This window comes from Halyomorpha halys, unplaced genomic scaffold, assembly GCF_000696795.3.
Source record: "Halyomorpha halys isolate HHAL.00 unplaced genomic scaffold, Hhal_1.1 Scaffold400.1, whole genome shotgun sequence".
NCBI classification, from domain to species: Eukaryota; Metazoa; Arthropoda; class Insecta; order Hemiptera; family Pentatomidae; genus Halyomorpha; species Halyomorpha halys.
Window position 1 is genome coordinate 507,866 of NW_027106113.1, and position 24,306 is coordinate 532,171.

Consider the following 24,306-nt stretch of genomic DNA (forward strand, 5'->3'; position numbering starts at 1 on the left):
TAAGGGTTGTAAAATGGAGGGGAAAGAAAAAAAAGGGAATAAATTGAAAAGCTTGTATTTAGTCTGTAGACTGATATTAATTGTAAAATAATAATGTGTGGAAAAAAAAAATGTTATCTTTCTATTATATGTATCATATCAAAAAAATGTAATTTATAAATTTGTATATGTCCGATCACGGATTGATCAGTATGCTGTGTAATGTAGCAACCCGATGTATTTGGCCAGCATGATTGAATAAATTTCTTTCTCTCTCCTCCCTATTATTTTATTCAATTTTCAGCATAGTTCTGCCCATTTATTATTCAGAAACTTTCTATATGTTTCCCAGTTGTAGATTATATGGACAAGGTGGGGTGTTCTAAACTGCAAGTAAAAGTAAACAATTATTCCAGTCGAACAAGCTTACCTGTTGCGTTTCCAGTCTAGTAAACTTGTACAATGGTTCAGGTTCATTTGCTTTCCATTGAAACTGGTACACTACCGGTATACTAACAGCTTAAATTAATATTAGATACAAAGGACAGTTAATATTATGATTACTATACAAATATTGTCATGAAAGTAACTGTGATTAGTAAGTGTTATCAGGAAACCATTGGGTGTTAACACAGTTACTAGGGAAAAATATTTATACTAATTAGAGAAAAGTCTTTTTGTACAAGTGAAATTAACTCAGTATTTTCCAACGCTTATTTTTACTATTTCAAATTGAGAAGATTAGGACGAAAATAAAATCATTATGTAAATTGGAATTCTACAGTCTTATAATGGCAGATCGCATAAGCTTAGTTTACATAAATGCATAGGTAGCACATCTCAAGTCAAGAATACAAAAATAATTAATCAAGCAGAGAAAGTACATGCCTCAAATAAGGTTCAGATTCTAAAAACAAACGGTATATATTATTTAACTGGTGGTTTTCTACCGTTGATTTGTCTTCTCTGGTTTACATTTATGCTTTTTGGCTGGTGTGTTATAAATATTTAAAATTGTGTATCTGTCCTGAGGAAACTTGAAGCAGCTGAACGTAAATTACACGTTGAACTGTCACAGAGTGATGTACTGTGTTTATATTATGGTTTACTGACAATGAGTTTTTTTTTAGCACTAACTTCCTTGTGTGATCTTGCTATGAGATTAAACCAGTGTTTCTCAAAGTGGGATCCGTAGCACATTTGTGGTATACCAAACATTTAAATAATTATATAAAAATAAAAATTAAAGAATTAAATAAAAAATAAGATAAAGCAATTATAAAACGTTATAAATTATGGTAAAATGTCACATTATTTAAATTAATTATTTATTATATCAGTAAATAGTAAACAATAAATATTTTTTGTATCTACTCACACCAATTGATAGCTGCATCTTTGCTAGTTATGACACATTTTTTTTTATTTTTGGCTTTGAAGACAATTTAATTATATTTCAAACGATCACTTGAATATTCTAAGAGATATGTATAGTTTACAAATTATCTTTATTAATAATAAAAATTTAACGATTTTTCTTGTTAATATAGTTGTAAAAATATTGATACAAAGTATCTTAACTTATACTAGGACGATTTAGATATTTGTTTTTTTAGAAAATCTTATTAAATATTCAAGTGATTAGATATTTAATTTATATAAAATATATAATTTTCGAGGTATGCTAAAAAAAAATTTCTTTTTTCATAACGTTTTTCTAGCGTCTTATCGGGAATTTAATCCAAATACCTCACAAGTAAAATGGCTAAAGAAGACTTCAGTAAAGTTATATAAAAACCGTTATACACGTCTTGGCTGTTCCATAAAGTCTATAGAAAAATATTTTTCGACTGCTGTGCTCAAGTGCTGATACACAAACATTAAAGGCCGAAACATAACAACTGATCCTGAGATGAACTGTGGGTTTGTTTCCAAATCTGAAAACATTCGGCCCTGTACAAATAGCGGAAAGGCCCATTTTATTTGATTGTTAGAGTTTATGCATTTTGAATATGGTTATTTTTGAGGTGTATTATTATTATTTTTTTTTTTTTAAGTTTAACACAAAGGTCTTCCATTTATAATAAAAAATTAAATCAGTACCTCTACAACCCATGAAGGGTCAGGGGTGCAGTACTTTGTAAGAAAGTACTGTTACTAGATCAACGGTTGTACAAGGAGGTGATTTGGTCAAATCCTACTCGAATGCCAGATTTTTACCAAATTAAAGGTACCCAATCCATGAGGCAGGGTGAACCCCAGAAGGCTCCCGAACCCATAGGGCTGACTCACAGTGAAAGAGAAAATAATTATGATATATTAATAATATTAAGTCGAAATATAGTTTTAAAAAATCCTATGTTTTATTTGACTTACTTCCCTGGTTTGTAAATTAATTCATTTAACAAAATAAATAATAATATAAATGCTTCGAATTGTATTATAAAATTTCAGTGAACTACCAAGTAATAAAGTTTGAGAATCACTGGTGAAAATATATTTTAAAAAAATATATTCATGGAAAAAAGTGCTACTGAGTTTTCATTTGAATTTATTTTCTTAACAGTCACTTATTGTCTTTCGGTCCAGTAGTTATAACTGTATAATTTTCTTATAGAGGAATATTATTTTTGTTTCTAAGAAAAAGCAATAATGGATATATTTTATCTTTTAACTGGAAGGCAGTAAAGGAGGTTTTGTTCTTTGTTTGATGTGTTTCTAGGAAAAGGAAAAGAAATACAGAATTCCAATTTGTATTAAAGAAATTGAAGATTTCATACTTCTGTCAGATGTTTCAAAAAGAAGTCAAAAAATAATAATAATACAGAAATAAAAGAAGCATAGTTAATATTTAGTAATAATTTCTGAGATATAAATAATATACATTTTTTCTTAGCTGTAAATAAATTTATTTGAATTTGCCCATGCCCGAATCTTGAAGGAAAGAAGCCTTCTTTTCTGTAGCAGGATAAATTGGGAACCTTATCTTATGTTTTCACTTTATAATTTATTTGACAAATGGATTAATTTAATACCATAATATACATTTTTCACAACAGTAGCCGATGAGAAATATTCCATATTTTTTCATTCGATTAAGATTATCTCCGAGCATTTTTTTCTTGAATTAAGTTAAGTACATACATTTTTCACGGGAATAAAAAAAAAGTAATTGGAAGGATGACAAAATAAATCAGAGTTAGATGGAAGGATCCTAAGGGACTATGAAAAATAATGGGAAGAGAAGCGGCTTGTGAAGTCTATTAGTTAGTAAGTTGTTTAGGCAGCCCTATAAGGTCCTGTTTAGTAAAACCTCTCGTTATGGAGTTACAAATGGCTGGAAGGGTCTGTTCGGGTCCTCCAGCGTCCCAATTTGTCTCGGCTTTAGTAGGGCCTTCCTGAGCCGGGGTATTCATCCAGGGGTGGGCACTGTCCAAGAAGTGGAACACAGTTTATAGACCTGATCGCTAGGATTTCAGATTTTAGAATCAGCGTAGCATAGAATCATACTTTTATGCGAGGGAGAAAAATTATGAAAAAATATTGCTCAGTTTACGCGTTTTATTTTATTCAGCTTGTGTTAATAACTTCCATTGTGACGTGATGATTCCGCATGAACTTGTGTGTTATTATGAATTTCATGACTCTTGAAATGTAAAAAAGGGAAGCCACGTGTAATCTGGATTAGTCTCAGCTGATTAGTTGGGTATTTTTTGTAGATAAATATTGTTAATAATCTGTTTTAATTTTTGCTGTACCATTATTTTATTAACTCACTCTCAGAAATCATTTTGTTTTCTATTTTCTTCTGGTAAATATTTCTTTTTTTTTTCAAATTAAGTATTTTTATTTTAGTGTAAAAATGAATATATGTTTTTATTTAATACCAGATCGGCCTGTTAGGGCTTACACGGTTAATATAAAAGGACCCCCCTAACTATTTAAATACTTATAAAAAAAAATAAGACAAAATAAATAGACAAAAATAATAATTCTTAAGAAGAGAGAAAAAAGAAAAGCTAATATAAAAAAATGTCATTTATAGATTTCAAAAATAAATAATTGACTTCTAATAGGGTAAAAATCAATTTAAGAGAAAAACGAAAAGAGAAAAAAAAAATAAATTGTTGAATGTGAAAAATAGCATTGATAAATATAGAACTTAAAACAGTGTCCTGCAGCAGCCTGGGCTTCAGTCTTCGGGATGAGGATGGATTTCCCAAGTTGTATGTCACTGCTCCTTAAACTTTCGGTAACTGGGAGTAAAATTTTATGAACCGTTTTTTTATGTAGTCTTCAATTGATTCCATATGCAATTGGCAATTTCTTACAAACCAAGGAGCATCCAATGTAATTCTTAAGACTGTATTTCGAAATTATTGCAATTTTTTCCTTTTCTTAGGAGATGCCACTCCCCAGACTTCACAGCCGTACATCAGTAGTAGAATAAGAATAGTTCTTTCTGGTTTTAATGAGTATTTTATATTTACGATGGGATATTAGCTGCTAACAATGCTATGCGTAAGTTTTGAGTTAGCTTAATGTTGATATAAAGTAAGGCGGCAATCAAGATGAATTCCTAAGTATCTTTCTGTTTCTCTAGCAGGATTCCAAAAATGAATATAAACCAATTAAATATTCCAAAAATGAAAATAAACCAATTAAATATTCCAAAAATGAATATAAACCAATTAAATATTCCAAAAAATGTTATTTTATATTATTTTTATCTCATTATTTTTTATCCATTATGCCTGATAATGTTTTTTTGTGTTTTCAGCCCTGGTGAATTTTATGAAATTCTTGCCAGTAATAAATACGTTTTTACTTAGTTTTCTTCAGTGACAATCATCTTCATTACAAATAAACATTGCATTTATTCACCTAAAATATTATAGCAGCATAAGTTATGAACTATTTTTTTTTCAAAGTGGAATAAATCGTGCGAATTCGAAAAAATGAAAATGTAAAGTCGAATTGTTTTTTTTTTTCATTTAACGATTTTATTTAAACCTGCTAAACAAAGAAATGACGCTTACAACAATCTTTTCCACTTTACCTCATTTTATAGCTTTTAATTAATATTTATAACCACTTAGAGAGATTAAAAAGATCATCCCTTAGCTTTGCATCATTCTGGAGGTGTTTTAGGAATATTGATTGTAGTTATTCATTGGTAGTTGGACTGTCAGTGTGTCAAATTATCATTATTTTTTACTGGGCTTGTACATCCTCGTTATCGGTATATTGGCTAATAAGTTACTGACGTACAAACGTATCAGAACATTGAAATTTTTCATGTTGGAATATTTGTATTTTTTTAGCCATAAGCGTATAGTGTTGTAGGTTCGGTTGTATAGATGTATTGAACACTCGTTATACTTAAACACACCCCCTCATCTCATCACAGATCTAGACGTTACAAGAAATATTTCTGTAAATTACTTATCAAATTAATAATTACTCTTTTGCTAAGTTCGAAGACGTATCTATGAGTAACTTTATTATCTAACTGCTACTACTACGTTAAACTTCAACGTTGGGTTTATGTCTTGAAACTTCAATATGCCGTTTAAGTACTAACTGCGATCAATATCAGATTATTAAATGCTCAATTATATTATCATCAACTGTCTGGAACAGCAAACGGCTTGTGCAACCAGTTTCACCATTCACTATCTAAACGACAGCCGCGAAACGATCCGGTTGGATTTCAAATATATATTGTGGATATATTTTACGTTTTTTTACGCATTTATTCCTCACAGATAAGAATTACTGGATTATAATGTTATCTATAAAAATTTAAATCCGAAAGAAAACGTCTTCACCGATCTCGCGGGAATGTAGAATAGAATGAAGAAATACTATTTAAATATATATCTACTTATTTAAATAGATTTTAATTAATGAGATAAGAGAAAAATATTTATTACAGCCTGATGGGCCTTACATGGTTAATATAACAGTTAATTTTTTTTAACAATAGATTATAGGGAGGAGGGGATATTCTCGTAAAAAAGACACCCCTAACTATATACAACGTTATAAATAAAACAAATAAGATAATATAAATAGATAAAAATAATAATTCTTAGTAAGAAAGGAAAGAAAATTTAATAACAAAAATAATGATATTTTTAGATCTAACAAAAAAACAATTACCCTCTTATGGGAAAAAAATAAATAACTAGTTAATTTGAAACAAAGTACGAAGAGAAAAAAATAAAATAGAAGTTATGTCAATACTAGAATTTATAATAGAATGTCCTGCAGCAACCTGGGCTTCAGTCTCCGGCTTGAGGTTGGGTTTCCCATGACAACTGGTTGGAAGTAAAAAATATTAAATAACAAAAAAATGTTCATGTTTTCATTTACCAATATTTGAAAGCTATATATACCTATGATTACTTAGTTTGTTCTTTTTTTTTATATCTGTAAAGAAGTGATATCAATTGAGTCGAAAATTTGAAAATAAAAAATATCTCGGATAAACAATTATTTTAAATTTGATTAGATTAAAAGCCTAAAAAATTATCAATGATAAAATTGAATAAAAAAATACTAAAGCCAGTAACAGTTATTGTTTAATGATTTTTAAAAAAATCAACGAATCAGTTAGTTTCAATTCATGAGCTAAAACCTTTTAAAATGTATTTTTTTTACATATCTTTTTATGTTTAATCCGGCAGGAGTGCCTTACTTTTCTGTCCCCTAAGAGGTGCACCATGGGCATTTATCTCATGGTATACCATTTATACTATTGCGTTTATATAATTAGATATGATGATGACAAAAATCTTTATGATTACTTTTAATACAATTTGAAATTGAAATTGCAAATTGTAGCTCTTTCATCATGGGCTGAAGAATCCAAGTTTCGTAAAAGATTCAAGATATTCTCTCCTTGCTTCATGATTTAAAATAAGAAATGCAGGAGGTGTCCAGGTGAGCAAATGCTCGAATGAGAAGAAAAATTGTCACGTTAGGAGTGTACTGGTGAGAGAAACGCTCAGTCTTGCCATTGCGAGGAGGCCAGAACAAAACTAAATTGGGTATAGGGTGAGAGGTAAAGGAGGGGATAATATAAACAAGCGACAATTACAACATCACAGGGATAAAAGAAGGTAGGCAAACGCATAAACAAAACAGATAAAATAATAGGAAAATATTGTTGACCTTTATTTCCCAGTATGAGAGAATTGCTCAAGGAGACACCTCTCTCGGGTTAACTACGAATTAATTAACCATTTTTCGTTCCTTTCCTCGAAAGGGTTGAATTGAATTGAATCTCTAATTTAGTGAGATAATAATGTTCTATTAAAGTTATAATTAGATGTATCATTATTCGTAATTTTAAGTATGATATTTTTTTATTATATTTTGTTTAAACCCGATACCCCCTGTCTTCTTTTATTGCATACATTTTCAATATCAATTATTTATTACAATTATCCACGTTATCGTTTGTTTTTTTTTCACAGTCTTCACGAAGCAGGAGGCAGAGGCCGAGTGTGAAGCTGCTCCACCAGATGTCACGTCGGCCGAATCAAGTCGAGAAGAAGTCCTCTTGAAACCGACTAAGCAGGGCACTCCTAGGAAGTGTGTGTCCTTCCACTCGGACCTCGTCACAGGTCAGTTTAACATGTGTGAGTGGGTGTGTGTATATATGTAAATTTTTCTTTTCTATAGTAAGTCATCCAAGAGGTGTATATTATAAATATGTTGTGCATATGCCATGCAAAAAGCACATAATATGCACAAAATTATTACATTAAGATGATAACACATGTTGGTTCTTAATTAATGTTACACAGAAAAATTATTTATAGACTTATGCCTGAAACATAAGACGAAATTAGAAAAAAAAGGAAAACAATACAAGTAAAAATATGTAGAAAAGAAAGAGTAAAAAACAAAAGTATAGTGATGATTTACTTTGATCTTAAAACTATTTTTTTATGGGTAAAATATTCTTTCATTAGCATTTTTATATGTAGGTGCTACAAAATATATTTTAAAAAATAAATAGACCTGTAAATTTGATTGAGAAAAATAAAATTAATAAAACATTGCATAGTGTTAAACAAAACTGAGTGGACAAATAAATACAAAAATAAATAATGAAAGAATAAAATAAAATAATATTAGAAAATGTTAACAATGTTATATCTATTTAAAAAAAAAAAGAATTTTACATAGTTTAGGTAAACTAAAACATATTGTAGCAAATTAGCAATAAGAACAACATAATAAAGGGAGAAAAATACATAAGACTATGAAATCAACTATAAATAAAAAAAAATGTAAATAATATATTTTTTTATTTTTAGTTATCACTTTGGATTACTTATCACTTAATTTTAACATTGCAGGCTAATGCTGTAGGTTAATCCTTGCAATCTCTCCTTCATACAGTAATTATAGATTATTTCGACGAGCTATATACTCTTCTTTCATCTATGTAGCAGTCACATATGTTGGTAAGCTTGTGAAATAAGTCTGTCACGTATAAATGCATCATACAAACTACAGTGTGTGAAACCTCTTTATACGACAAAGTATTGGTTAGTTAAGAGATTTCATTTACAATATGCGGGCGCATGTAAATGCGAGGGATTAATTCGACACACAACATATACAATTGTTGATTACACATATTATTAAATAAATATTATAGGCAAAAAGCTAGTCATAGAATAAAATTAAAAAAATAGTTAATTTTTTATAGATTAAAAATAGAACATCATACATGTTTTTCCTCGTTCAGTTTTTATTTATCTATTGAACCGAAGCTTGTTGGATTACCTGCATGAAAAAAAGTAAAAAAAGAGGAATCATTCAAATGTAAAAAAAAAGTGATTATATCGTATATATTATTTTTATTTAAAAAAATAAACCATACAAAAGTTTTTATAACTGCTTTGAGAATGGGCTTAGGATTAAAAAATAATAATGACAGAATGTATTATTTTAACAAAATAATATCTGATTTTATTCATTAAATATTCAATTAAATCTTTAAATATAACAGTTTGATAATTTTAAAAACTTCAATTTCAAAGAAAAGGTTTCAAATTTTACATTTTAGCACTGAAAAAAAAGTTGTTAATATTTAGGAAAATGTACAACATATTTATAAATATATTTAATAATACTCCACTTATTTCTGTCGAACAAAGCCGGTGCCTAGGACTGCATGTACGCCTGGACAACCGACAAACTTATAATCCTTATACGATACTGGATACTGCTGGTAAATTTTGACTATCACAACACTTACTAGATAACTGGTCTAAAATCCCAACTAATTAACTAATTGCAAAAGAATCATTTATATTTGCAACAATAAGGCCTGTCTGGATAGTATAAGAGCCGGGAAGAAAAAAAAGTAGTTATCTCTCACCAATTTTTGATTACTTTAATGAAAACTATGTATAATTACTAGTCAAAATTGATGTCTGCCAAGTATAGGTAGGGGGAATAAAAAATGGCGTCTGTTTCAAAACCTTAAAAAAACATTAATTTTTCATTCGGAGCTCTATATCTTAAAAAATGCCAACAGCACTAGAAAATCTAAGACAACATTATTTAAAGAAGAGTAAATTTTTTGAAATATTAGCTCTAAAAGAGCTATTTACGTCCAATAGTTCTCGAGATATAGCTTTTTAAAAAGCAAAATTTCTTAAAAATCTTCTGAAAGATTAGTAGTTAGCTAATTTATATTGTGAAATCTATATCTCAGGATCAGACGTACAGTAACTAGTGATCTTTCAGTACGTCCCATAAAACATTTTTATGAAATGTTGCTTTTTAAAAAGCTATATCTCGAAAACTATTTAACGTAAATAATTCTATTAGGGTTCATATTGTAGCAAATTTTCTCTTCTTTAAATGACGTTTTCTTAGGTTTTCTTGTATTGTTCCTACTTTTTAAGATATAGAGCTCCGAATGAAAAATTAGATTTTTTTATCGCTTTGAAACAGCCGCCATTTTTTACCCCCTCCCTATACTTGGTAGACTCATGAATTTTGACTAGTAATTATACATGGTTTTCATTAAAGTAATCAAAAATTGGGGCGAGATAACTGCCTTCTTTCTCCTCTTTGGCTCTTGTACTAGGTGTTTATCTTTGGGACTCCAAAAAACCATCAAATTCTTCTCGTATCCAATTTTTACAATCAAAAATCCTTTATGATCCTCACTTTGTCACAAATCAAACCTTTCGTTAGGACTTCGCTGTTTAATATGTTGCTGATTTAGTCAGAACCAGACACCGAACTTACTTGTTCCTAGCCTTGCTTCTTCCCCATTCCTTGACATCCTCTTATATCCTATATCTGATAAAAATATAGCATCATGACGCTTCTCATGCCATTCTATAACTCACATCACATTTACCTGTTGTATATGCTTTCATATTGTTGTACAATATCACTAAGTAAATTATTAAAAAAAACTTGATAACAATTTTTTGGTTAATCTATTCTTGTACCCTTTGATTTATATAAAGGTAAGAAAATGCGAAAAAACAAAACAAAAAACTCTGAGAAGTCCTTTGCGAAATGGAATCGAATAAATCAACCCAAAAGGGACTTAATGAGAGAGATCCACTTTGGGAGAATATATCTGACCAATACAATATCCAAAGCTCAGTAACCTAATTATAATCTAATATTGGAAGTTTTGGGTCGGGGCAGAGTTCCCAGATACCAAGTCCTAATTATTACTACGTGTTGACTCTAGTGCTCTTCGTTTATCTCTCCAACTTAAGCATAACTAACTATAGGGATCATTTGCAAAATTAATATTTTTTTTCTAATCCTAATAAAATAATTTGCTCAAATTTACGACTAAATTAAGTACAATATGTGTTGAAACAATCATTTTAAAGATGAAATTATCATAGTGGATATCATGAATAACACAAAAAGTAGTCAAAATTGTTAATTGAAAGCTGTCCTTCAATAACTTATGAAATGATAAAATAATCTTACATTAACAAATCCTCTTTATTTTATTCATTTACTTAACATTGTTTCTCTCGACGTTCTGCAATAATTTTCCTGTCCTAAGGATATTTAATAGAAAAATTAAACCCTAACTAATAGCCGATATACTTTTAATCATGAGTGATAGATGACCGTGGATGACTTATACGAGGAGAAGATGGTTAGAAGGTACGGCCAAAATAAAACACAAATAAGTTAAAGTAACTTATTTAATCGTGCCAACGTTTCGACCAGAATTTCTATCCTTCATCAGGGCTAAGAACAGAACAAGATAACAACCAGTAAATATAGAAAATATAAACAGAATGACATAAAGTAAATAAATGTACAGAATGAAATTAATAAAATAAAGTGATGAAAAAAAAAATGTATTCATAGGTAATTGAATAAGTAGGTTAAATAACATAATTAAGGAAATAAAATAAAAATGAAGTTATACAATGCAAAGAAATATGAATATATTAGTTTATTATTAATTTAAAAATTAAAATTATGGAAAGAAGAATAAAATTGAGGGAAAGAAAATATATGTAACAAATGAAATATGTAACCATAATATTAAATAAAGAGGCAAAATAATATAACCATAATATGAATTAATTTCACTAATAATAAATTTTTATTACATAATTTATTGCCCTTTATATATGACCCTTTCAATTGACAGAATTAATAAATCCATTAAATCGTTCTTAATAATTTCAATATTGATTCAATTACAATTTAACATTAAATAAATGGTTAATAGGAGATTATACATTTTAGTAAATTGTTTTACTTTATTTATTGCTTTAACATAAATACAATCTACGCACTTTTGGAGTAGAAAAATGTTAACATTTTGCAATGAGAAATATGATTAAATGTACTTTCCTGGAAACTATTGTGATTGTAGTTATTATATTTGTCAACTAAAAGACTCATTTTGAAAATTAGTACGGGGAAGTATTAGCAGAATGAATAATACAAAAATATATTTTATTAAAAATATAGGATAAATTTAAATTTAAATTAGGATGGTAAGTAAAAGTTGTGTGTTTTATTATGTGGATTTTTAAAAAAAAAATTATGTTGCATACATTGAGTTGTTGAAAGCATTTTAAATATACTGTTAACTATAAACCAGGAACTAAAATCTAAATAGCCATTGTTAAAATACCACAAATAGATTAAACTTATAAAAAAAATAAATACTAGAACATTCAAAATATAGTAATAGTTCAAGATAACAGTTAATATTAAAACTAATGATAAATAATATTAAATAAAGGAGGGTTTTAAACAATAAATGGAATTAGAACAAGCATCAGTATTCCCTGAGCTTGTGTCAGTGATTTTTCTAAATTATAAAAAAGAACATTGCTTGAGGAACATTTTTTTCTATGAAGACAAAATATAATTTTTTCTAATAATATATTTTTGGAATAGAGGAGTCGATATTAGGAACAATGCAATATCAGAAAAAAATGTATTATCATTTTTTAATCATTTTATTATTATTAATCATTAATAAGGATGTATACCGATTATTACATAGGTTGTAATATTTTTATAGAAATATCCTAGAACTTCGGTAGAAACTATACAAACTAGTAGAATAAAGAAGAGCTCATTAATGGAAGATTTTCTATCACTATATAAAATATTGACCTCTTGATCTTCCAAAAGAATGATGAACGCTGTAGTTTATGTTCATATTATAGACTTTCTTCGGGTTTAGAAAAATATAATAAATTAAAAATAAAAATTATAGAGGTTTAAACACACAATGAATAAAGAAAAAACCATGACTAATTATATTAAAAGCAAAAATTTAATAAATGTGGAAAGATATGAAATAAAGAGGAGCAACTACAAATAATATGAAAAAATGTTGATTAAACCTAGATTAAAAGATGTGCAACAATAACAGTAACGATGATAATAAATAAAACAGATTTGTATAAATGGTATAAAATAATATAAGAGATAATACAACTAACGTTATATAGATAATGAAAATGGGGAATGAGAAAAAATTATAATTTATTTTTTTATTTAAGTTGTGTTTATTTTAATATAAGATTGGCTAAATATCTTATAAAATATTGAGAAATTTTAAAGAGAAACAGGATCAACTCTAATAAGATGTATTATTAAATTAAGGTGTGCAAATAATAATTAATAATATTTTTGATTCTGTTAATAAGTTATAATTAAAGTTGTTATTTTAATAACGTTATTTTAATTGATGATGTCAAAATCGGCCGAAATGTTGGACACATATTGTGATTTAATATTGGAAGTGGTGCCAAAATTGGAGGATTAAAATAAATTCCAATAAATCCCACCAAATCACATTTACCCTTCATCGTAAACCTTCGTCTTGCCCCACAGTATCTTTTAATAATACCCCACTTATTCCTGTTGAACAGATCCGTTACTTAGAACTAAATCTGGACAAACGACTGACATGGAATCCTCATACAAGACTGAAAAGACAGGAAACTGCTCGTCGATTCCGACTATACAACATTTACTAGACAAACGGTCCAAACTTCCAATCCATTACAAAAGACTGATCTACATGACTATTATAAGGTCTATCTGGACATACGGAATTGAGCTATGGGGCTCCTCTAAACCATTTAATTCCACTCGAACCCAATCCTTACAGTCCAAAATCCTTAATGCTCCTTACTTTGTCACAAATCAAATCATCCATCAGGACCTCGATTTCCCCTATGTTGCCGATTTGGCCAGAACCAGATACCGATCCTTCCGTAATAAACTTCCCAACCACTCAAACCAACCTGGCTTCTCCTTCACTACTTAATAATCCTCCTAGGCGTCTGAAAAGAAGATGGCGTCGAGATCTTCTAATTTAGAAATGTTTTTGGAGTTCTATCAATGGGTAGATTCTCCACATGTTTGTATCATGTCATAATATCACTTACAGCCAATTTACTTGATGTGTATATTTGTATACAGTTGTAAATAACAATAAATAAATCATTTAGAAAAAAAATATATATGTATATATATATAATTTTATATCTACTAAAATGTGTCAGTAAATTATATTTGATAGATACAACCAAAATTAGATTCTTTATTGTAGACACATAATATTTTATTTGTTATGATGTTTTCTAAGCTTAATGAAAAACTTTTTATTTGTTTTTCTAGAAATCGTAAAATTTCAGAAGTCCATTGATAATATTCGTCTCTTTTTATTACTTTTTTTTCTCTTTTTGCTTTATATGCTTTCAACCATTCAAAGGTCGTTCTTTTTTTCTATATGCTCTTTTTTAAAAACTTTAATTGATTTTCATCCAGAAGGATAAGTCAAAGGTCAATGCTGTTAACACTAAAGAATAAGGCATAATAATAATTATTATAATTAAACTCCCCTTGGGAAATAAAATTTAAAATAATTTAAGAACAATAAATACTTTAACTATGACTACATAAAATAAATCTCCGAATACATTAACACTGATCATTAAGTTTCATTAGGTTATAACCTAGTTTTAGCAGTTACCTCATGAAGGCTATAAATTTAAGAGATACATTAAGCTGTTTATATGTTAACTATCTACTAGTTGTTTAGTCTCCTTGTTTTGTTAAATGGATTTTCATTATCTATTTACCAGTTATTTTACCCTAAAAACCTTGGGTTATAATACCTTGAGTTATAATTGAGTTATAGTTATAATTATGAGTTATAATCATTTTCTTCTTTTGATAATTTTAATGTAAATCCTTGTTGTTGAGTTTATTATCTTCACAATATCCTTTCTAGTCATTATTCTAAGCTATGAGTGAGTTCTCGCTAAACCAGACCCTGAATCTCTGACCTCTACCCAACTTCTCTCTGCGCCACAACTTTCAAACGATCCTTCCAAACCTGAGCATCCAATCTCCAAAACTCCTTCTCGAACTCGATTCAATACTTTCCAATCCTCCCGATCTATTTTCATTATTTGTTCCCAGCGATCTCGTTGAGATAGACTCGTGTAAGAAAAAAAACAAAAAAATATAGAATAAGTATATAAGTGTAATATAGAAATATTAACTGATTCTTAGATATTTGCTGTGTGAGTGTTTTAATTAAAATTGGTTCATAATTACTATATTTATTGATAAGTATTACAATCTGCCATAAACTTGGACAATCAATAATAGTGGTAATTGTAATTGTGCTAATAACACATTCAACCAAAAATTAAAAATAAATAAATAAAATATGTATATGATATAAACGGAAAAATAAATAAATAAAATGAACATAATTAAATAATGTAAATAAATTTAGTGTTTCAAATAAACTAAAACCACAGTTGGTTCGGATTGAATTCTACCAGTTGAATTATGCCAGATTCAAATGAATAATGCATCTTACAATCGATATTTCACTCCGCTTGTCCATCTGTTCGTATTTCTCCATTAATTTACTTCATTTTTCATATATCTTCCCTTAAACTAAGAAAAACACTTCTTATCTTAAGATTTACAGAAAATTAGCAACAAATCTTTAATAAAAAGAAAATTATAGTCAGTGACCTAATTATCGTGCAATATTATTTTTTTATCCTTAACATCAAATCAGCTAAAATCCTACAGGAATTCGAATTATGAAAGTGGCGTTATATTGTCACTAGTTTTGTATTGCACGAAATTTCAATTTGTCCATTTTTTGAGTTTTAACTATGAAATCGTTGATACAAATAATAAATGTTGGTGTAATTAATAAAAATATCGAATAAGTAATAATGACACAAAACTAAAAATTAATGTTTATGTGATCTAATTGAAGCGATCAGCCGGAGGGGTATTTACGTTTAAAATATTGCTATTGATTGACTAACAAACCTAAAGCAAAATTAGAAAATCCAAACCAAAAAAATTAACTGAAAATCTTAAAACTAATGACAAATCATTATGAAGAAACGAATAAAAAGCTTTTTTAAATTTATACCCATCTACTTCACACTAAATCCTAATTTTGGACTAAAACCGACAAAGAAATCGCGGATATTAGTGTATTGCTCAAGTCACCTTGATCATTAAGTTTCATTATCCTTAACAATCAGTTTAAGGATCAGTTTAACTCCGCAGAACTAAATGTTCCATTTCAAATGATCCTCCCACCTAAAGCATTTCATTCTTTATAAATATCTAGCATCATTCAACGATTACCTTTCCACAAAGCTCCTAGATACTTTCTAATTAAATCCCATATTCTAAATCTTCTTCCTAGAAAAACCATCCTGCCCTGTACATTTAAAGCTGTACTCCGTTTCACATATTTCCTTTACTCATAGGAATTATCTATGGTCAAAATGATATTCAAACCGAAAAAACCCTCAGAATACCCATCTCTTTTATCCATTATGAGTAAAATCCTAGAAAAACTCATTCTGATACGTCTATACCCAATCCTAGATTTCAATCTCGTTCTCCAAGAACACGAGCTGGGACCACAAATATCGATTAATGTCATCGTGGGGTGGACATGATTTTATATTCATTGGAGTGATGAATGTACTGCTGAGGAGTCTTCCTCTCTTTTTCGATGTAGAACAGGCTTTTGATCAAGCCTATTACAAACTCCGTAGATTCCTAATCCCTCCATACTTTCTCATTGTCCGTCCCTTCCTTACTGATAGATTATCCGTAAATTCCTAATCCCCCATACTTTCTCATTGTCCGTTCCTTCCTTACTGATAGATTATCCAAAGGGAAGCACAATAGTTTCTACTCATCCCTATTTTTTTTCCAATCAATCCAAGTACTTCAAGACAGTAACCTCGGTCCCATGCTCTACACTGTCTATACAGCTGACATCCCAACTAATACCAAAACTATACTAATCATATATGTCGATAAAACATGTGTACTTTAAGTTCATAACAACGCGTTAATTGCTTACCAAATTCCCCAATCCCATGTAGTAGCGCTTAAAGAATGCTGTCACAACTAAAGAATTTTAACTATCAACATTAACTTTATACCATTTATCTCTCTGGAATTCCTTCCATATTCAATCTATCCAATCCAATCCATAAAAATTCCGTTGTAAAACCATTAATGTTTCTTACTATGTCACACTTAAAATCACTCATAACGACTTTAATATTCTATATCTTGACAGAACCAGGAATAAATCCTTCCACTCTAAACTCCTCAACCATCCAAAGGCACTAGACTCTAACCTTGCTTACTCTTATATCTCTCACACCTCTCTGAGGCGTCTGAAAAGAAGATGGCCTATATAGGTTTTCTAATCTAGAAATTTTATTAGAATTCTATTAATAGGAAGTTTCTCCACAAGACAGTATCATATCATTATAATAGAACTAATAAATAGCACATATAATAGATGTATTTTTATGTAATATAGTTGTAAATTTCATTTAACAAAAAGAAAATAATAATTATATAATTAGTCATTTTTCCTGGCTTGATCAAATTTTAAATTACAATAAATATTCAGATTTCGATTAATATAAAATCCCGATATTTGGACATGTTGAATATATTAAAGTTTAACACTGTGCCTCCACAGCCTTATCACTAATTTAAAAAATGGGAAGGTACTAAATGAAATTACTTCTCTTAAAGTGAAGGTAAGCAATATATTTAATCAGCTATCGAAAATTTACCTTTCAACCGATAGGCATACATCAGCAATAGCAAGATCTGGAAATAATAATAATCCGAATTTTAAACCCAATTCCTTAAGAATACCACGGAAGAGAAATTAAAAACCAAGTTAATATCAAAAAAATTTAAAACCACATACGTATCCAGAATTCTGGATAGTGATAGAAAACCTACTCCTTTAAGTTCAGTTTGTATTAAAAACAATAAAAAGTCTAGGGATATTTTTATACTTAACAATTTATTTTCCTTAATAACAACTGGAGAACCTAAACAAAAGTGATATCCCAATATGTACAAACTGCTCGAGATATGGTCACTCAAAAAATCATTGTCATTTAGAATCGAGGTGTGTTATGTGTAAAGGAAAATTCATTTCTCAAAATCCCTATCAAATTTTATAGATCATTCTCCTTATGTAAATTGTGAATTTGCGAACGCGGCTAACTAAGAGGGATGTAAATATTATCAGACAAGAAAAACTAAAATAAACTCACCTCCTAAGCCTCGTATTACTGAGAATAATTCAAACAGACACCAAAATTACTTCAAAATTTCCATATGCTACTGATTCAATTTCAAAACAATAGGACCAAAAATTGTCCATACAGAAAATGCAATGTCTTCTATAACTAAAATGATTGTCGAAGCTATCAAACACTATCTATCACAAACTATGGCACATTTATCCACTTTAGTAACTTGCTTCTTCACGAATAGACCGTAGTGTAAACAATTACTTATCTATTATTATGAATTCTTTCTTGACTAATTGTGCTTTACTAAAAATCAAATATTTCTCTATTAACCTCAAATATTTATATTTTTTATATAAATCAAATTTCATATAACGGGCATACATTTATCTCAAAACATGCAATCTAAAATTCCAGGTTACAAAATCATACGTAATGATAGAGATTGCTCGACTACTTCCGGCGGTGTAGCCTTATATATTTTTTAATTATTTAGTTTCACTAAAAATATAATTCCTAATATACTAAATATTGAGATTATATTAATTCGTTTACACTCATCTCTTTCCACTGTCATCACAGTAGCTTATAAACCTTCATACAGAAAACTACTTCAAGAAGAAATTTTGAAACTTATACCCACAGTTGTCCATACAATAACTGCTAACACATTTATTGGAGATGTCGAAAATCGAATTCTAGAGAAATTACCTTTTTAGATATTTGTTCAAGGCACAATATACTAATGCATGTACGAAATGAACCAACTTATTACAGAAAAGGTTGTAAACCAGATATTCTTTATGACGAATGAATCAAACATTGTAGGCTTCCTATTTCATCCCATGTGATCACAGCGCTCAATTCAGACCATATCCCAAAATTTATTAATTTATTAAGTGAGATACAAAAAGAATCAAATGGAAAATTCCCGATTAATGAGGCGATCGACTGGGAAACATGCGAAATTCTAGTTGATGAGAAAATAAAACTGAAATAAGATCAACAAAAACAAATAGCTCAAGAAATCTACACGAAGCAACTGTAAAACTTTCCAAGTTAAGAGCAAAATCATTCTCTAGCCGTTGTCCATAATCTATTATATTAAAAATTAAAGAAAAAAAATACGCAAGAAGAAATCCGAAATTGTAGTGATTTACAAGGCTGGTAAAAACCCTAAAGAAGTTAGCATCTATCGACCAATTAGTTTATCACCATTTTTGGAAATTTACTGGAATCAGTTATAACAAAACTTCTTTCTACTTTTTTCAGTGCAACAACATTATTCTCGAATTTCAATTTGGTTTTCAGTTTAGTCATTCCTTTTCTCTCCAACTGGCAGGACTATCAGAATTTATAATAAACGAATTTGAAATGAAAAAAATATACCCTGGTAACGTTCTTGAACTTAGAACAAGCTTTCGATAAGCTGTGGTATCGAGGTCATATAATAATATTCATTCGATATTGTAAGATCATTTCTCAACGACCGAATATTTTCTATCAGAATAAATAACACGAATTCTACCCTCAGACAAATTCATAGCAGTACTCCGCTAGGTTCAGTCCTCTCTCCCTCTGTTTAACTTTTATCTTTACGACATAGATTATGTCCACAAATACCTCTGAGCTATGTTCGCTGACGATACAGCAGTTTTCTTTGAAAATTATATAATTTTTGGTAATTAATAAAGAATATAATTAGAGCAAGAAATAATTTGCAGAGTCACCATATTGACCTAGAACTATACTTTACGACATGGATAATTAGTCTAAATATTGAAAAATGTACTTCAAAAGTTTTTACTATCAGACTCCCACCAGACCCACCGAAACTAATACTCAAAAATGAAAAAAGAGCAATGGAATCCTGCTAGTGAAGCTGTAATGTAGATGGGAATTCACCTCGATCGGCACCATACCTAGAATCACCTCATTAACATTAAATTAATCCGCGCAATGATAGCAATGCTATATGCTATCGTAAATAGAAAATCTAAATTATAGCGGCAAGAAATCAGGATTGGAGAATATACTTTCGGAAAAGTCCCCGAGTTTTTGTATCTTGGATCGCTCATAACCCAAGACAATGTTGTGGATTCCGAAATTAAACGAAGAGTCCTATGTGACAATCGCTGTTATTATAATCTCAGTTCATATTTTAGGAGTTGTGCCCTGTCTAAGGACACCAAAATCTATCTGTATAAAACAATTATTCGGCCAATTCTTCTGTATGGCTCGGAAACGTGCACTATCTCCAAGACTGGTGAGCACAACTTAATGGTCTTGGAGAGGAAGATTGTCCGTAAAATATTTGGAGCTGTCAAGATTGGCCAAATATGGAGACGTCGAATAAACCAAGAGCTCAAAGTTTTATATAAGGAACTAGACGTTGTCCAGTTTGTGAGGTTCAGTAGATTGAGGTGGGCAGGGCATGTTGCTCGGATGGCTGGGAGTGATCTGCAAGACGCAGGGGAAGACCACGCCTTCAATGGAGTGATGGTGCGAGTGGTGATGCCGGGACCATGATGGCAGTGGATGGCGGCCGCACAAGATCGTAATGAGTGGTGGAGGCTGTTGCAGGAGGCCAGGACTCGACATCGAGTTGTGGAGCCGAGTTAATAATAATAATAATAATAATAATACATTATAAACAATACTAAGGTCACTACAGATGTATGGCTGTGAAGTATGGGGAGCGGCTTCCCTTACAAAAAAGAAAAAATCACAATAATTTCTAAATAAACACCTAAGAATTATAGTGGATGTCCCTTGATTTGTAAGAAATAGCCAATTACATCGTAAATGGCAATCAATAGAAGACCAACAGTAAAACGAGCCTTGACTTACAACTTGGGAAATCCAACTTAATCTCGAAGACTGAAGCCCAGGCTGCTGCAGGACATCTTGTTATGAGTTCTATATTTAGCTATTCAATTAATGGCATTACTACTATTTTATTTATTTTTTCTCTCCATATTTTTATTCCAATTAACTTTGTTTTTCCCACAAACTTAAATTTCTCATAATAAGCCAATTACTTATCTTATTAAATCTATAAATGTCATTGTTTTCGTTATTAACTTTTCTTTTTTCTATGTTCCCAAGAATTATTATTTTTACCTACTTTATTTTTTATTTATATATATTATGTTTATACTTCATCGTCATCATTCACAGACCTTCAATACTTATAATGCTGTAAATAGTTAAGAGTGTCTTTTGCATAAGACTCCCCCCCCTCCCCATAATCAATTGTTAAGCAAAAAATAAAATCTGTTATATTAAACATGTAAGGTCCACCAGGCCGCTCTGGTATTGAATAAAATAATAATAAAAAATACAATATATATAAAATATCTGAATAAACTGGCTTAAAGACAAGCGGGCACTGCATGGTTAGAATTCCTGAGGACTTGATATATTGAATGACGGAGGGTCGGAGTTTGTGGGGCAAAAAAAAAGAAAAAAGAGGATTGAAAAAATACGAAGAGAAATCAGCTGCAATAAGCCAATCATCCAAGAACTTTTAAGCCTTCGTTGAGGGTTCTTAGAGATTTCAGTAATGAATATATCGTGAACAAGAGAGTTCGTTTGTCTAACCATTTCGTTGTAGTAAACTGAATGAGTGTTAAATTTGCAGTCTTTGAATTTTTTAACGGTTTTGATAAAGAATCCATTGATTGAAATAATTTATATTTACTTCTGGGTACAATTAAATTTTAAACTATTTTGCTGGGCTCTAAAGGCATTTACTAGACAACGGTATAAGACATGACATTGTAAAAATACGTTATTTTTCTCTATAATGATGCATAACCTTTTTTAGGGTGTTTCATTGCTCACAGTTAGTAATAACCCTTTGATTGCATCCCAAACTCTCCAGTCCCATATCACAATCCTCGAAGAATGGTGTCGAAATTGGAGGATAAAGATAAATCCCAACAAATCACATTTACTCTTCGTCGTAAACCTGCCGACTGCCCTACAGTATACTTTAATAATGTGGCTCTTACCCCTGTAGAACAGATTCGTTATCTTGGACTTCATCTTGACAAACGACTAACCTGGAATCCTCACACAAGACTGAAAAGACAGGAAACTGCACGCAGATTCCGACTACTACAGCACTTACTAGACAAACGGTCTAAACTTCCAACTCATTACAAAAGACTGATCTACATGACAATAATAAGGCCCATCTGGATATACGGAGTTGAGCTTTGGGGCTCCACTAAACCTTCGAATTCCTCTCGTATCCAATCTTTACAATCCAAAATCCTTCGTAAAATCCTCAATGCTCCTTATTTTGTTACTAATAAAACCATCCATAAAGACCTAAATGTTCCTTATGTAACCGATCTAGCCCGAACCCGATATTATTCCTTCCATAATAAACTCCCTAACCACCCAAACCCACTCGTTTCTAACCTTGCTTCCTCTTCCATTCCTGGCAATCCTCCAAGTTGCCTGAAAAGAAGATGGCCTCGCGACCTTATATTGTAAACTGTTTTAGAGTTCTACTACTGGGTAGCTTCTCTACATCCTGTATCATATCATATGTCATTATGATCAAATTTACTGGTTGTATTTTTTTATACAGTTGTAAATATCAACAAATAAATAAAATAAAAAAAAAATAAGGGTGTTTCGTAAAGTAGTTCTTCGTATTTCATCTTAGTGTTTCTATTAGATTCAGCTTAAATATTACTAAAGAGGCCCGATTATTTTTATCAAAACACCCGATTATTTTTCCCCACTTTTCAAAAATGACTATTCTGCAATATGTAATGTACATATAACCTATTTAACTGAATCTGGTAAAATAGCGAAATTAGCTGATATACACGGATAACGATAAGCAGGCCTGTTAGCAAGTATTATGCAGTATAGATTGGGGGGAGGGTACATAATGCCCTAGCCACACACATAAATCGGCAACCTCTGAACACCGATACAATACAAGCCCGATACAGACTCAGTTTATGACTATTTTATCGCTACAGTTTTGCTGATTACGAAGGTCACCATCAATAGCTAAATCGTTTCTTAACAAATTCTATACCAATAAATGGTTTTAGCGATTAACTGAACTTTTGAGGAAACACTTGTAAATATTTAAGTCCTTTACGATATAAATATTAAATCTGGCCAGAGATATACACATTTATATTTATTTATTATCTCAAACATAAAATTAATTTTTTTAGGAAAAATTAAGTTGATCAAATGAAACAAAAACTTTAAAGTAATTACTTAGCAAAAACCAATATGGATATCCAAATAAATTAATATATAAATTTTTAATTGCCCCTAAAAAAAATGTCTTTAATAATTTTTGTATGATACTATTAGTTTTTAATAGTTCTGTCCATCTAAATTTTTCAGAACCTAGTTTGTCAGAATTTTCAGATAAAAAAAGAAAAATGGTAAAAAAACTTTTATATCTTCGAAGCTTCAGAACTTGGAAAATTAGACCAGCCATGGCAGGAGTACTTCAGGGGATATTAGTTCTCGCTCTACTTCCCTATATCACATATACAGACCATAATCCAAATAAATTCGACCTTCTGAAACCAATATTTGTAGAAATGGTAGCTATTTCAGCAAAAATTCGATGTTAAAAGAGTTTACCATAGCCCTAAGCAGATTTTTCAAAATGGCCGCAATGTATTTTTATGTTTATTGCTAATATCTCATAAAGTATTGGTAGTATATAAAATACCATTATAAACCAATAAATGGTTAATTTGAGCCTTAATAGCTTCAATTTGAGCCCTAATAGCTTCAATTTGAGCCCTAATAGAGTTGTAACTCTTCTATAATTCCCTTACTATTAAGATATGGTTTTTCCAATTCCAATATTGTTTTCTCCAAAAAACGAGAGAAAATTATTTTTTGTACTTGTTTCGGCAAATATCATAGCAAATACAATTCTTAGGAACATAAACACTTTAAACTACTTTATGGTGTATTTCACTTCAAATTGAGCCCTAATAGAACTCTGTATGTTTCATATTTTTGTAGATACAGTTTTTTAATTACAAAATTTTTATTTTAGAAAAAAAGGATAAAATAACAGAATATGAATTCATTTTGGCAAATATCGTGGAAACATTTACCCTTACGGATATATTCATTATAAACTACTTTATGGTGCATTTAATGAGCTCCAGATTGATGAGTCGTTATA

The 24,306-nt window shown here is 29.9% G+C and overlaps 1 protein-coding gene across 1 annotated transcript in view; it reads left to right on the forward strand.

Annotated features, from left to right (window-relative positions):
* The window catches only part of LOC136797346 (uncharacterized), a 67,505-nt gene that overhangs the window by 39,668 nt on the left and 3,531 nt on the right, over nucleotides 1–24,306 (forward strand). The window contains exon 7 of the mRNA XM_067053654.1: nucleotides 7,464–7,613. Within this exon, the coding sequence (XP_066909755.1) occupies nucleotides 7,464–7,613 (150 nt within the window). The remainder of the gene's footprint in view (nucleotides 1–7,463; nucleotides 7,614–24,306) is intronic.